This window comes from Numenius arquata, chromosome Z (genome assembly GCF_964106895.1).
Source record: "Numenius arquata chromosome Z, bNumArq3.hap1.1, whole genome shotgun sequence".
Lineage (NCBI taxonomy): Eukaryota > Metazoa > Chordata > Aves > Charadriiformes > Scolopacidae > Numenius > Numenius arquata.
In genome coordinates this window covers 37,195,626-37,212,296 of record NC_133616.1, presented here as the reverse complement: position 1 = coordinate 37,212,296, position 16,671 = coordinate 37,195,626, and the positions used below count along the sequence as shown (strand labels likewise).

At 42.1% G+C, this 16,671-nt stretch overlaps 1 protein-coding gene across 1 annotated transcript in view; it reads left to right on the top strand.

Moving 5' to 3' along the window:
* Positions 1-16,671, top strand: part of SAXO1 (stabilizer of axonemal microtubules 1) — a 35,551-nt gene that overhangs the window by 14,248 nt on the left and 4,632 nt on the right. Inside the window, exons 2-3 of the mRNA XM_074166132.1 lie at positions 11,040-11,219; positions 15,935-16,134. Coding sequence (XP_074022233.1) covers positions 11,040-11,219; positions 15,935-16,134 — 380 coding nt within the window. The remainder of the gene's footprint in view (positions 1-11,039; positions 11,220-15,934; positions 16,135-16,671) is intronic.

Below are 16,671 nucleotides of genomic sequence, written 5' to 3'. Positions count from 1 at the left end.
AGTTTACAAACTCTGAAGGCCTTATTTTTTTCTGCCAAAAGGGCTCTAGTATTCAGATCATTACAGATGGCTGTGGATAGGTATCTGAAAATCACTCTGTGCAAATTAACCCTCATTAGAAGTTGTGTAATCTAGAAGTATCTTGGGTTTCTCTGAAGTTTTTACAAAAGCAAGATGAGCAAAAGACCTTCGTAAATTCTGGCACGCATGTTTGCAAAAATTAGGCATCACACCATACCCAGACAAAGTTGTCCAAAGGCAGAACCAGAAACTTTTAACTAAGTAAATGGCCCTTTGATAAAATTTTGACTACAAGAGAAAATGTTTCAGGCAAAATTTATGTGTGTAATGTCACTGATCCTTCCATAATTCTTCCTACTCTTTATTTAAATGTTCAAACAACTGGTTCATGACTGAATAGTTTGACATGCTGCAGCCTGGTATAGGCTGGCAGAAAGAATAGTATTGCTAGTACTGAAATAAGGCGAAGGGAGCATACTCAGGAGGCTGGTGTCCCTTGTGAATGAATGGCTGTAAACTATTTGCTAGTTCATTGACATGTCTCCAAGAAGTACACTGTCTTTTAAAAACCTTCTAAATATTAAAGGCAAATAGTATGTGGTAACAGATTTCAAAGCATGGATAGGTATCTACATCCCCTAGGTAGCTTTTTAAATAAATTTCAAGCCTAGAAGGACACGTGATTACCTACTGTGACCTCTTTCATAATGTATTGACTTTTGTGCAGTCCTTTCATTAAAAGTAATGGTTTGTAATTGAAGAAAAACACATAGTCTTAATGTTTTTTTTCTGAGTTCTAAACTTGCTGCCCCCCATTTCTAAGGTGGCACAAAATGATAGCTTATATGCTAGCTAAATATCTTTTCAAAACGAGTAGTTTTTCTTAAATTCCATATCCAATTCCATATTTGCTTTATGAGATATGTGCAAAGAATTTCTGAAGTTCTGGTTGTTCATTGTGCCTCATGAAATGTATTTTAATAGTTGAATAATATTTAAAAAGAGATCTCAGGGACATTTCTATAAATGTTTATGATAAACAGCATAGTAACAGTGACTATCAATTGTTATGTGTGCTTTTAGCATTAGAGTGTAAATAGACACACGCAGCAGTAATCTGGATAGCCAAAGTAAATGTTGTGGAAACCAAGTCACATACACAAGGTTTATATGTCTATTTTTTTTCTCTTGCCATTCCCACACTTCAAAAAAAAATCAAGTCGGTGGGGAAAAAAAAAAGAGATAGTATCTTCAATATTGTTTGGCTTTTGCTTAGAGGGCCCTATGATGAACCCAGTATTAATAGGTCCAATTTGATATCCAGCATGTGTACCTCTTTTCAGAAAGTGAGACTGCTCAAAGTTCTCACCAGAAATGTGTGCTTTTTCCGTAGTTGAGTTAACAATCTACCAAAAGTATAGGTATGGTAGCTACTCTTAGTTATTGCTAGTTATTGTTTTCTTAGCATGAGACAATGTTGAGCAAGAAAAGCTGTTGATGATTCAGGATCCAGTTCAAACTTACAATTGGTAAAAGTTTGACAAAACAGAGATGAAAATACAAAAGGCTTTTTACTATAGGAAAGGATGGACTAGGAGATTAATCTCTCTCAAAAAGGGCTGATTGTGTTGTTATTTTGTAACACCGGAAATATGAAAGCCTGTCACCTATCAGCAGTGAAAAATGACTGATTGTGCATTTTTGCATTTCCAGAAATGGAAAGCTCTGAAGAATTTCAGGATTCGTGACAGCTTCTTCATGGCTGGAATTCTTTTATGCAGGGAATAGTTCACCAGGAAACTTAAATTTTTCCTGATGTATAACTTACTCCATTTGACTTTTTTACCATCAAAAGGTTTTGTATGGCTTAAGAACTTCCGTCCTGGCAAAGCAAGATGGCTGTATCTTTTAACAGTCAAAATTTGTCTGCAATTCTCTAAGCTAGATGGACTCCTAGAGCAGCTTATGATCTTTCCATGCTGTTTATATTGTAAGACTGTATTACCATGTTACTAACGAGACTTTTCCATAGCACTTTGGATTGTAAATTTAGTACAAAAGTAGGAATAGTGGAAAACTGCCTTTCCTTTTTCATGGGGAGGGACAAATGTAATGTAGGAGTGAAGGAGTTGTTGGTAAATCTCTTGTCCCTTTTGCTCTCTTGGCTTGCACTATGCAGAGTGTATTAGAAATGACATAGATCATAGCAAGCAGATGTTGGAGACCTTCTGGCAAAGTTCTGTCAGCACTTGCCTTATGCTTCCTGAAAGCTGGAGCAATTCGTGAAAACATGCTTTTGTAAATTGTTTTGCAGAAGCTTTCATTTTTACTGTGGCACCAGGTTCAGGTCTTGTTGAAAGAACACAGGACCTTATTTCCCTCTCAAGTACTCCTGGTGTACACCAGTTTAAATCTACTGACTGCAGAGGAACAGCTTCTCATTTCACTGGTGTAAAATGAAATTATCTGTAGAAGGTATTGCTCCAGGTTCTCTGAATCTATAGCAGCTTTTAAAATCCTTTTCAGCTGTCTCTCAAACAAAATTACTGTTTTGCCCTAAAATCAATGGAAATCTGTTCCCATTTTTTGTAATAAAGAGATTAATTGATGGAGTTATTTTGCAAAACATAAATATTCCAAGTCTTACTTGCATTTGAGGACACTGGGCTGTGGTCCTTAAGTTTACAAATTGCACAGCATCCCACTGCTCCGTCAGGTGAATCATCCAAGCTTACAGAATATGTGTTCTGTAAAAAAAAAACCAACAGTGGGTGAGATTCTGGGAGGAATTAGAGATTGCTGGGCAGAGAATTTCTCCTTTCTATAAAAGATCTCTGTGAGAGAGGAAAGATGGGATGTGTGAACAGAGGGAAGGGACTCAGGCTACCACCATGATGTAGGGGAACTCTATGGAATTACATGATCATAGAATGTCTCAAACTGGAAGGAACCCATGAGGATCATTGAGTCCAACTCCCTGCTCCTCTCAGGACTACGTAAAACTAAATCATATGACTAAGAGCACTCCTTAAACTCTGACAGATTTGGTGCTGTCACCACTTCCTGGGGGATCCTGTTCCAGTGACCGACAACCCTCTCAGTGAAGAACCTTGAGAAACTTGTTAGATAGCTTTCAGTTTTCATGGATGTTTCAGCTCTCTCTATTATTTCTGTATTTTTTTTCTCCCCATCACTCAGCTGGACTGTACTTTCCTTCATCTGTGTATGTACTGCAAACTATTAGCTGGAATAGGAGCAATGAGTAAAAGTCTAACAGATTTTTCTATTTAGAACTGAGGTCATCAACATTTGAATTAAATCTAAATTTTCTTAAACCTTTGTGATGCTTAGACAGCCAAGATGTTGCCTCAGCTCCCTATTATGTAGAGGTCAAACATGACACCTGTATCCAAAGTGAAAGTCCAGGGGAGTTTAGAATTGGGAAGCTTGGATGGAGGGATTTGTTTTTGCTTCACGCTTGTAGAAGAACAGTCTTTACATTTAAGATCTCATATGTTTATGAATACTGATCCAGAATAAAGTTTGGCTCCTTCATGAGGATGCATGTTTTCCATTTTTTTGGCATAGCATTGCAATAGCCTGGACTTTTGAACAAACAAGGAATGAGCAGCACAGGGGAATGAGTACCTGTCTTTATTTCCTGTCTGCAGCCAGAAGGCAATTAATTCATTCACATGCGTGTTACTATTTGCCATTCCTGACCTCAACATGGGTAGGTGTACTTGATTTTTCTAACCCTCCATCCTCTCTGCAGGGACTGGTAGCCATCTGTTCAGAAGAACCTGATGATTATTTTATGCTAAATTATTCTTCACTCTAGATGTACTGTGTTACTGACACCCGAGATATTATTTGATCAGTATATTTCAGAGTGAGGAAGGATGGCGCAATTAATCTATGTAGTCCATTCCCTAGCATTTCAGCAGGCACACCAGACATACCATGATGTCATTCATTCCCTCATGCCTTTCTCCGATGCCCTCAATTGCAGTCTTTCTTTTGGCCACCAGTCTTGTGGCTTGTGCAGTACCTAAATCAACAAGTTTTTCTGAATCTCTCCAAACTTCTAATGTAGTTATTTGCGTGGTTTGTTACTGTATAGCGTGAATGTGCAAGCAGAAAACACAACATCTAATGATGCCTGTCATCCATACAGTCAGCTCTTGATAGTCATCAGTCTAGAAGGGATGTTGACTTCATTTACAGCCTCTCTATGGAATGTTCATTCTTTCAAAGATTTTTTTTTTCCCAGTCCATAATAGCCCTGCAAACATTTAATGCCGTTGAGCTATTTAGCACTAGAGTGGGTAAGTTGTCGCTGTGTTGTCTCTGCCCCGTTTATCCCCATCACAGTTTACTGACCTCATCTGCAACCTGAGCACAGGCATCAGTCATTGGCATCTGCCTGCAGTAATATTATTGGCATTAAACATTCAAACACCTTGTTTTGCATACTGAAACAACACTGTCTACTCAAACTGGTTAATATGTGGATTACAGATGAATTCTCCGACTGATATGTAAATCTCCTAGTTTTTCAGTTACTTGAAATACTTTTCCAGCTTTCTGTCTCATATCAGGTAAATATGAAGCGTGCACCTGTACTTGATCTATGGTAGTGCCATACAAGATAGAGTGTAAAAGAAACTAGTATTTGTGCCACCATTGCTGGTTAGTTGCAGTGGGTTCACACGCACAAGGGCAGACCTCAGTAGGTCTTGCTGTAGTGAGTCACAAAATCCATCATAATGTGTGTAATATGTGTAAATACTGTGGTCTGCAGTGGTTGTGTTAATGTGCTGAAATCTGAGAGCTCTCAGGCTTACAGTGAGGATGGCATTATAGTACTTCATGACTAATTACACTTTGAGTGCTCTTTTTGGGGAGAGGGGTATGCAACTTTGTTCTCAGTTGGAGGACACAGATAAATCGCTGTATTGATTTTGTGAAAGTTAAACCCATTACCACCCAAATTTTATATCCATGGACATTAATATCTACCTGTTTCCTGTCAAGACCATATTCCAATTTCAAAGGATACTGTTTCCACAAATAATTTACTAAAGTTATTGGACTATTTTGACCTTCCTTTTGCTAATGTCTTGGGTCAGCTGCCAAAAGTAATGCAACCACAAATGTTTAATGTGTGCTCTTGCCATAAGTGCTCCTAGAATCCCTGAAACTGTGTTTTGGCATCAGTTTCTCCACTGGATGACTGGAATTAGGATGACTGAATTCTGACAACGTAAATGAGTTACTCAATCTATATGACTGCCTGGTTTGGCACAGTTGTTGTTTGGGTTAATGACAGTTGGGATCTTTAAGACTTCCTTTCTACTTGCTGTACTTTCTGTTTTGAACGAGTCAATACTGATCTTTGGTTTCATTATTTCAAAGAGGACAAGTATGAAAGAGGTAGGAAGATAGTGTGTATTTCTGCAAATTAGCTCTTGCGAACCTTCAGATATGTGAAATAAAGGCAAGTCAGCAAAGCTCTCTGAACTGTATTGATAGTACCTAAAATCATATTAATGTCAATGGGGAGAAACAGTACAATGCCTGTTCTTTGAGTGTTATTTGAGATGATATTAGTTGGAAGATTATATCAAAGATTTTCTTTTCTTGGCTGAACATGTGGAAAGCGAGATGAAAAGCATGAATAAAGGAAAGAGTGGCCCATGAGTTGTATAGTGAGCGTAATGCAGTGCCTTGCTCAAAGTTCATTATGTCACTAAAAAAGGATGACCATGATGACCTTGTGCAGCTTTTGAAAGGGACACAATCACAGCGACATGTAATAGTGAACCCTGGGGTTTTGTCCTCTTCCAGGATACTGTCCTTCTTCCAGCTGCCCTGGATTCCCAGTGGTGGCATTCTGATGAGGGTGAATTTGGAAGACCGAGCAATTGTATATGTCGTTCTTTTGACACTAATGAGCACTGTACAACTACAAATAATCTATGATAAATATATGTTTCTCTTTTGTTAAACTTTTGCCCAAAATCGCAGTGAAGACTGTGTGCATGCAAATGTCTCAAACCTCTCTTTGTCCACTGTCACTTTTATTCATTTTGAGGCAATTACTGATCAATTTTGTCCTAACAGTTGGTGAATGGATGTGTTGGGGAAAAAATGAAATTTGACATCCAGACTTCAGCGTTCTGATATGAAACAAAGAAAAAAGGCTTCTGAGCAGTGTGGGAATTACAGTTAACCTTTCAAAGGCTTCAGATTAATATTTTTTGTACTGTTATGATCACAAGGACTTCAGACTTCTCTCATGGGATCTCTTGCTTTTGTGTATATACTTTTTGTTTCAAAACCTTTCACCATCTAAAAACAGAACCTCATACTTCCCATATGACCCTGTCCACAGAGTGTTTTCATTTTTCTGATATTAGAATCATAGAATAATAGAATGGTTCGGGTTGGAAGGGACCTTAAAGACCATCAAGTTCCAACTCCCCGGCCATGGGCAGGGACACCTCCCACTAGAGCAGGTTGCTCAAAGCCCCATCCAGCCTGGCCTTGAACACCTCCAGGGGTGGGTCATCCACAGCTTCTCCGGGCAACCTGTTCCAGTGCCTCACCACCCTCACAGTAAAGAATTTCTTTCTGGTATCTCATCTAAATCTTCCCTCTTTCAATTTAAAACCATTACCCCTAGTCCTATCGCTCTGCTCCCTGACAAGGGGTCCCTCCCCATCTCTCCTGTAGGCCCCCTGAACAACCCCAACTCTCTCAGCCTGTCTTCATAGGAGAGGTGCTCCAGCCCTCTGATCATTTTCGTGATCCTCCTCTGGACCCGTTCCAACAGGTCCATGTCATTCCTGTCCTTGAATATTATTACCATATTCAATATTTATATGTGATATACTTTGATACTTTGCACATCAATGCTCTTTTTCCCTTCACAAACATCTAATCTGTCATCCATCCTTTTGTAACTTAATCAGGTAGCCGGGCCTCTGATTGCATCTCCCTTGCTTGGAAGAGAAGAGATTTGCTCAAATAAAGACTCACCTTCAATGATTTTCTTTACAGCCTGACTGCTGGCAATCAATTCCTCCTATTAGAGCCTGCTTCAGTTCTTTGGCACGTTTTTACGTCCCTATCTTTCATTGAACAGCATCATCATTCCACCTAAACTAGAGATTTCCATATTATATACTTGACCTGACCAATCATGGATATTAGAGATGGTGCAAGAAGTAGATTATGTGGTTGAGGAGATGTTGCTTTTCCCTGTGAGGGCTGATCTGAGGACCAGTGCTTTTTACAAAGGAAAATTAAATTCTTCTGAATGACAGTTCAGCCATTTCTGAGCCTCATGATTTTTCTCTCAAGCAGTTATACCATGGCATCCATAACCTCTATGGACAGTAACTACCAGTAGTAAGCCACATAACTGGGATAAATTACAACTTTATTAGTACAACTTTCTTACCATTCCACCAGCATTTTAATCTCACTGTGAAAATCTTTTATTATTAATCACAGACATTTAAAAAATCAGATAAGTCTGAGAGGCTTATCTTGAGAAATTCATAAATCTTACAGAATTTCTCCTCTTTCTCCTCTGGAGAAGGCTATATTTTATCTTTAGTTGGCAGAGAGCTCAGGGAGACTGCGGTGACTGCAGAAATTTAATTCAAACTTCCTGAATTCTGGTCCTGAGCCGTGGCTCTAGGTTTTCTTTCCTAGTTGAAAAAAGCATTTAAAGTGAGCTGATAAATTGTCCATATGTTCTATGCCAGATTTTGTTTAGATGAACCCAACTCCTTTGAAGGCAGGGGACCTGCATTCTTTTTACCCTCAAAGAGTCTGCTATTGTTCCGTAATTCTTAGTAAACAAACAAACAAAAAACCCCAATGTGCTTCCTTGTTGCTTTATTTTATTACTAAGATTGTCTAGGCTACCTTGACAGACCTCAATCAAGTAAACTGTAGTTTACACAAGTGAAAATCAGAGTAGATTTAGACAAAAATACCCAATGTCTAAATGGGCAAGCATAACAAATGTCAAAATTTTAGTTTCAGTAGTTTTTACAAATAGGGTATAGTTTGACAAGTGTAACATCAAAACATTTATACCCTAATTTTAACTGTTTATCTATGACATTAACTGCAGACTTGCTGCAGTTACATAGCAATGACTTCAGTACTGAAGAATCATATAGTTGTTTTATAAATATTTATCATGCCAGAAGGAGTAGTAAAGTGTAGCAAACCTTGAAGTCTAGCATTGTTCCATTCCTTGTTGTTAAGGCTCTTGCTCTGTTGTGTACATTAGTCTCCAGTAAAAAAATATTTTCAGGAATATCTCTCTGGATGCAGAAGCGAAGCTTTTATAGTACCATATCCTGGTAGGGAATTATCACAGATGATCATCTTCTGCTCGTAATCTGTAATGCAGTGAGTGTTATAGTAAAATCTGTAGGCATACATCACGATTTAGCGCAAAATAATGGAAAGCAAGACATTCAGGTTTACTCTTCTGCCCTGTCAGGAAGGATTTATTTGTGGGAAAGTGCTTTTCCCAAGAGCTGAATCTGAAATATCCTGTTGTTGTGTGCTCTGAAGTTCAACAAAGCAAGCAGAATTGTACATGTGTAGAGTGGGTGCATACACCTGAGTGTTGCCAGGTCATGCTGAAGGATTAACTTCATCCTAGGGCAGAGAGCTAGGCAGCCTGGGGTTGCTGCTTTCTGCAGGAGATACTGGTTTCCTTCCCATCCTGGGCCGTTGAGAAGTCCCCCAACATCCACACTGCCAGCAGTGTCTGCAAGGGGAAAACCACAGGTTACCAAAGCAGTTGTTCCCTGCTTGCTCCTGTGGGGTCTTCGGAGAGGTACCTGCACTACCCACCCTTGTCCTGCTGATCCACAGGACCCCTCACCTTCCCCAGTGCCAGCGGTGCTCCCGGGCAGGTGCAGGACTTTGCCTTGCAGGTGTCCATCAGGATGCAGGATGATGTGCCTGCAGCAGAGCAGGGAGCTGCACAAAGCCTCTGCTCTGGGCCGCCTGGGAAACCCAGTGTCAGAAGTCAGCCCTTACAAACCCTGTGCGGGCAGCTGAGCTGTAATGGGATAGTGGCTGATGGTATTTGTGAAGGGTCACTGCTTTGCTCCTGATAAGCCAATCCTTATTTGCAAAGTGCTGTTTCTGGCCAGTGTCTGTGCCATACGCAGGGGCATGATGAACGAGATAGTATAGCTGTTTCCCCCACTCTAGCCTGACTGCAGTTTTACCACAAAAAGCTAACATAAGGGCCTCAGCAACACACTCCAAAGCCAAGCTGAAGACTAGCTTGCTGCGTCATAGGCTTTAAGAGAGTAGAGGGATGAAAGTGCACTTAGAGGTGGTGTGAAGCCAGCAGATTTGAAGCAGAAAGAACAGGCAGATTATTATCCCTTGGAGAATGAGGAATAATTCCTAGGACTCTGGGAGACCACAAGTGTGGCCAGAAAGGGTCAGTGCAGCCTGTGTTTGGAAGGTTTTTGTCACAAAATCCATTCCAGCAAGGTCACATGGACCAGCAAGAGTGAGCATATTAATCTTTTTTTCATTTTCCTGTTTGTCTCTCCTCCAGTTATGTGAAAACTGGAATTTTATAATGTTCCTAAGAGAGTGGGGCAACTTTTTTTTTATTATTATTATTTAGATTTCCACCCTGAGGTCTTCTAATATTTTAACTGACAGCAATAACCTACCTTACTCCCTGTAAGGACTCCCTTTGGGTCCAGACTCAAGACTTCTCTAAGGCAAAAATGAATCTGCTAGGACTCCTCCTGATTTATGATTTCACAGAAGGATTTGTAATCTGAGTGAGAAACTGGCTTGTCAAAAAGATGCTGAATTTTATTTGAGCCCTCTGGGCCCTTTTTCCCCTCTTGTGCTAGTTTGGAAAAATTATTCAGTACATGAAGGTGTACCCTTGAATATATACCAGAGGTTATCTGTATAAATTTAGGTAATCAGATATCCACTGATCCTAGATTGCTCAACATTTAATTTAACGAGGACTTTGTTAGTATAGAAGCCCTTTCAAATGAGTAATTCAGCACTGGACTAGACATAGCACTGGAAAACATACATCCAGTAGGGAACATTCTGACTTTGGCAGGAATGATGTATGAGACATAAAATGAGGGGCCTCCTTCTCTCACTGTAATTCCTGTGGGCGAGTTCCTGAAGTCCTTAATCAGCAGCCTTTGCATTGCCTCTAGCAGGTTTGACTCAAACCATAAGGGGACATAAACTGTGATGTCTCTGGGAAGAAATCTGAAGGTGTGATCCCAAACCTCTTTTTGACAGGATGAGCCTTGCCCACCCTGCTCTGGCCTGGTCCCAGTGTGGGAAGAAGGAGGTCACTGATGATGGATGATCCATGGCGGTGATTTAGTTTCAGTCAGGAGGGAGCTTCCTCAGAAAATCAGTTTGTTCTCACTGTCTTTGATTTGGTGCATGTTACGGAGAGGTCTTGCAGTACCCAGACTGAATTGCTTTCCGAAAGAGAGATGAGCAGAGCAGTGCTGCCCAAGCATGGGTGAACAGAGACTCCTGAACTGTTACCCTTTTGCTTAGTTGTCTACACACGTGAACTCAATATGTGGGCAAATGAGGATAATAAATTTATGAGAAATGGAACAAAAGGGACTTTAAATAGAGTTTCTAGTCCAGCACAATATGGCACACTTGGCTGTGTCTCAGATTAACTTGCTTTTTTCTTCATCTAGGTGAACTTGCTTTTCTTAGGCTGTTTTTGTTGGCTTCACAGACTTTTTTGACTGCAGTCTATAGTAGCAGACAGAAAGAACCCTTTCTTTGTGCAGGTTATCCTTTTGCGCTTTAAATTATCAAGGCTGTATCAGTCATTACAATGCTCATTTATCCACTCTTTTGTGGTTTCAATCTGCAGCTGACATACACAATGACGTATTGTTAATTGGCTGCCTGTGGGCCACTAACTCCTATGCTGGCTTTTTCCCTTGCAGATGTCACCGTTGTCCACACCTGCCCACCAGGCCCTATGCAAAGAGTGAGAAGCCATGCATGCTGTCAGAGTACATGGAGCAATACCCCCTTCATCCCACGACTCTTCCCGAAGACTCCTTTAAGCCAAAGGAAGAATACAAGATGGCGCAGATACCCATGGAAGGCATCTCAACTACAAAGTATGAAAAATTGTGAAATAGAGTGAGGAGTGTGACTTATATAATGTGTGTGTGAGAGATGAGTAACGGAGAAAAGAAAAATGATTGGTTTTCACAAGGGCAGCCTGAAAATAACAACGTTGCAGTTGTTTACTCATGAGTGTGCTATGAAGGAAAGATGAAGGTCCGAGGCCAGTTGTTGTAGTGGAGGTAAGCAGCTATGTTTCTTGCACTCCCTGGAGGCTGAGATGTGATCTGATCAGAGAATACACGGACCACAGAAGCACAGTCACGGTCTTGGCTTTTCTCACTTTCTATTTTGGGAAGGCTTCTGGGAAAACAGCAGAAATGTTGTCTGGGAAGGTAAGGATGGTATTGGAGGAGGTGGGGTTTTTTTGTTCTGTGTTTTGTGCGCCACTTTGTACACTGTAATGTGAGTGACTGGTTTCCAAGGAGGTGTGAATATGGTAGAACTGGATGATTGTAATGGGATGTAGGTGTTTTCCTCAAGGCAACCACTGTGGATTGCTGGGCTGTTTCTGTTTCTTAGCTATGTTGTTGCTCAGTGTTGGTGTTTGGCAGAAGTCCTCACACTTGTACTGTGCCCATTTTCCTGACGGTAGTAACTGCTGAGGCTCTTCCCTGCTGCTGGTAGGGTCACGTGCCAAACGCTTGTCCACAGAAGAAACTCATAAAACATAGGAATCTGATCCTTTAATATGAATCTGAGAGCTTCTTTTTCCTCAAACAGCAGCTGCTACCTGATCTTGGTGTTTAGTTCCTTTGTCATCACAGGCAGAGTCATGAGCAACATCACTCTTGCCTTTGCTGAACAAAACTAGAAATCTAGCTGATGCCAATGGCTACTAATAAAGTCTTAGCAGCTAATACCATCCATTTGTTCTCATTCTTACATGGAAGCTCTACCAACTCCTTCCCCTACCTAAACCTTCTTAAGAGTTGTCAATTTAAATCACAGACATGGCTGTTGAAGTCTGAAATGCCTGACTTACTCGCGTTTGGGATGCCTCTGTCTATGTGGGAGTTTTCAGCAACAACCGAAAGGATCAGAGTGTTTCAAAGAGCAGACTTCAATTCTATATCGCCTTTCATTTCCAGCATGAGACGAAGCCATTAAGACATCTTTGTGTCTGCCTATAGCTAAATCCTGGGCTCATTGGTGTCCTCTTAAGGCAGGTGAGAAGGGACAGCCACCATGGCTGGATGGGTCTGCCAAGGAGACCTTAGAAACTTCCCCTTCAATCAGTAAAACTGTCCTTGCTCAGACAAGGCTAGTGATTCCCACAGTAACTGTTACTCCTTGAGTTCAGTGCTTTCTGAAAAGCAGACTGTTAAGAAAGTGCAGAAATTGCTTATATTTGCTTCTTCAGTGTGCACTCTGCCAAATATGTAAAACTTGCCTACCCTTGTAAGAGGAGAAAACACAGAGCTTGAACAGTTAGTGATCAGATTGCAAGTCTGGCTGTCCTCTGGGCAACACTGACAAGAAAGTACACCCAGTGTGAAAGTACTAAGGCCTAGTGGAAAAGTGCCACCACCTACTAGTTGTCACCAGAATTCTCTTATAAGACTTTGCTGAGTGGTGTTAGGTGTGATATTGCAACAGGAAGCCCCCTTGATGAAGTCTGGGAGTTGCAGGCTGTACCATTTTTCATGGATTCTTGGATGCAGGTTGCCCCTGGTTTATCAGCAAATCAATCTCTCCTCTGTAATCTCCACTGCAGGTTCTGTGGTGTCGCAATAGTGAAGAGCGGGGAAACAGTACTCCCACCAACAGGAAGCTCTCTATCACACTGCTGAAGAGTTGCCTGCCTGTCATCTGTTACTTGTCTCTGGTACAGGCTTGGCTGTTTCAAATGTGGGATTGTGCAGCGTCATGCGAGTGGCTTGGGGAAGACACCCTCTGTTACTGAGCCTTCCCTGCTACTGAGGGTGCTGCATGCCTGTTGAATCCATACTTGCCTTTTCCTGGCCCCTCTTAAAAAACACATCGGCTTTAAATTGCTGAGAAAAGTATGCCAAGGGACTACAACACATGTGACATCTACATAAGTACTTCTTGATGCTCTTGGATTTTTTTTTTACTTCTGCATTTCTGTTTTTACCCCTATACCTAATACTTTGCAATGTAAATTTTCTTCTTTTGAGACTTTTGAGAACCTTGTTTATTTGCTAGAATAGGTAACTAATACAGTATACTCAGAGGCTCAGGCTCTTGCCCACCCAGCATCACTCCACAAACAAAGCGCAATATTAATATTAGAATAGCTCATGTACTGACTATTTCTCCTAGGCAGCTGCTAATGGTGTAAACAGATCTCCACGCCAGTGGAAAAGTATTCTGACATTAGAGACTGAATTGGCTGGTTCCAGGCAGCAGAGTCTGCCCTGTACCAAAGGCTGTGGGCAGTGAAATGGGTTAAGGCTAGTGAGTGTGGGATTTTTCACTGAATTTCACTGAATTGTCAGAGTTGGAAGGGACCTCTAGAGATCATCTAGTCCAACTCCCCTGCTGAAGCAGGATTGCCTAGAGCATGTCAGAGCATGTTACTCAGGACTGCATCCAGGTGGGTCTTGAAAATCTCCAGAGAAGGGGACTCCACAACCTCCCTGGGCAGCCTGTTCCAGGGCTCTGGCACCCTCACCGTGAGGAAGTTTTTTCTCATATTTGAGTGGAACCTCCTATGTTCCAGCTTGTGCCTGTTGCCCCTCGTCCTCTCACTGGCAACCACTGAAAAGAGTCTGGCTCCCTCCTCCTTCAACCCACCCTTTAGGTACTTATAAACATTGATAAGGTCTCCCCTCAGCCTTCTCTTCTCCAGACTAAAGAGTCCCAGCTCTCTCAGCCTTTCTTCATAAGGGAGATGCTCCAACCCTTGAATCATCTTTGTTGCCCTTTGCTGCACTCTTTCCAGTAGTTCCCTGTCTCTCTTGAACTGGGGAGCTCAGAACTGGATGCAGTATTCCAGTTGTGGCCTCACCAGTACAGAGTAGAGGGGGAGAATGACTTCCCTAGCCACACTCTTCCCTATGCAGCCCGGGATTCCATTGGCCTTCCTGGCCACAAGAGCACACTGCTTGCTCATTGTCATTTTGCTGTCTACCAGGATCCCCAGATCTTTCTCTTCAGAACTTGTCTCCAGCAGGTCCACTCCTAACCTGTATTGGTGCCTGACATTCTTCTTCCCCAGGTGCAGGACCCTACACTTTTCCCTGTTGAACCTGATGAGGTTCTTCCTTGCCCAGCTCTCCAGCCTGTCCAGGTCTCGCTGGATGGCAGCACGGCCCTCCGGGGTGTCAGCCACCCATCCCAGTTTGGTATCATCAGCAAACTTGCTAAGGATACACTCTGTCCCCTCGTCCAGGTCACTGATGAATATGTTGAACAGGACTGGACCAAGTATTGACCCTTGGGGGACACCACTGGTTACAGGCCTCCAGCTTGAACCTGCTCCATTAATCATTACCCTTTGGGTCCTGTCACACAGCCAGTTCTCAATCCACCTCACTGTCCCCTCATCCAGCTCACACTTCCTTAGTTTCCCAATGAGGATGTTATGGGAGACAGTGTCAAAAGCGTTGCTGAAGTCAAGGTAGATGACATCTGCTGCCCTCCCCTCATCCAACCAACCAGCTATAGCATCATAGAAAGCTATCAGATTGGTCAAACATGATTCACCCTTGGTAAACCCATGTTGCCCACTTCCAATAACCCCCCACTCTTCAACTTGTTTGGAGATGACATCTAGAATGAGTCTCTCCATTACCTTCCCAGGGACGGAGGTGAGACTAACTGGTCTGTAGTTTCCAGGGTCCTCCTTCTTGCCCTTTTTGAAGACTGGAGTGATGTTGGCCTTCCTCCAGTCTTCAGGCACCTCTCCTGTTCTCCGTGACCTTTCAAAGATGATAGAGAGTGGCCCAGCGATAACATCTGCCAGCTCTCTCAGCACTCGTGGGTGCATCCCATCAGGGCCCATGGACTTATGAATGTCCAGTTTGGCCAAGTGGTCCCGAACCTGGTCCTCCTCTACTGGAGGAAAAAAATTCTCTCTCCATACCCTCCCCCTTGCCTCCAAGGCCAGAGATTCATGAGGGGCAGCCTTAGCAGTGAAGGCTGAAGAAAATGGTGGTGAAGAAATGGATGGTGATCTTGTTTCTGTAATGTTTTGTTGAAGTTAAGTAACACTATCTTAAATAGCTCTTTTACAGTGGTACCTGAGAACAAGCTGACTGACTATGCTGATGTACCTTTCCACAACTGGTGTTTTGCTGTAAAACTGTTTTGTTGTTATCTCCCCATCCTGGGCCGAAGTGCTGTATAGGATAATGTCTGGGAAGACTATGGTTGCCTTTCTTATGTTTGCCATACATACTAGATAGCCTGCTATATTGATTGGGCTTTTAAAAGGAGCTATGTCTTCTGGTGTAACTCCACTGTAGAATAGAGGTAGCTTTGTGTAAGGCCATTAACCTCACTGGGTGGGAAGAAGGGGGACCCTGGCCTGCCTGAAGTTTTCTGGAGCTGCCTCAGTTCATTTTTCAGATTCCAGGTTTCCAAATCTGAAAGGCTTGTGTGTTTCACTAACTGCTTGTATCCTATCCAGACTTTCTCAGGCTGTGGAGATAAGGAGAAGTATTAATTTCTTTGGGTGTCCAGAAAAAGGAACATAATTTTTTCCTTAAGGCAAAAGTTGTAATGAAATTATTTTTCACAGGAGAGATTATATACCTCATGAAGTGTTGCCACAGAAACTTAAAACACCTCAAAAGCATGTCAAGAGTGACAGTATGGATTTGACCTCCACTTATAAACAAGATTATAACTCCTACCCTATTTCTCAAGTACCTCCATGCCTCCCCCGTGTGATGAGACACATTCCCAGTGACAAGATGGATAAAACAACCACTTACAACGGTATGTGCCCCTGTAACTTCTTTCAGGACTTCACCAGTAGCTTCACTTTTTAAGAAGAGAGATCAAAACAGTGTACAGTTGTCATTCCTTCTGCCTATGTAAGCCAACAAGCTGTGCAGGAACCACACAGACACAAATTGTTAGGAATACAGCGTTGGGATCTCCCTGAGTTCAGCTAGTTTGCATGTCTGACAGACCTACAGGCATCCTCGGTAGAAGCCGGGCCATGTGAACTCCTGCAAACGGGTCCAGCAGCACCATCTTTAGGATATATTGAACATACTCATGGAGCTGCGAAGATGCTCCACACGTTCCGTGGATCAGACATATCTAAAATACATAGAATTTGCTATGTCTGAGCAGGTCATGAAGTATGGGACCCTTTTTGTCTGTGCTGCGTAGTTAATCTGTGGATGTGCAAGAGACGTATATGGCAATTACAGACACACAGAAGTTCCACACAAATGTCCAAAGCACTCAAGCTCCACTCTTGGTAAAACAGATGAACTGGGCATATAACTATGCCCTTGTCTCTCA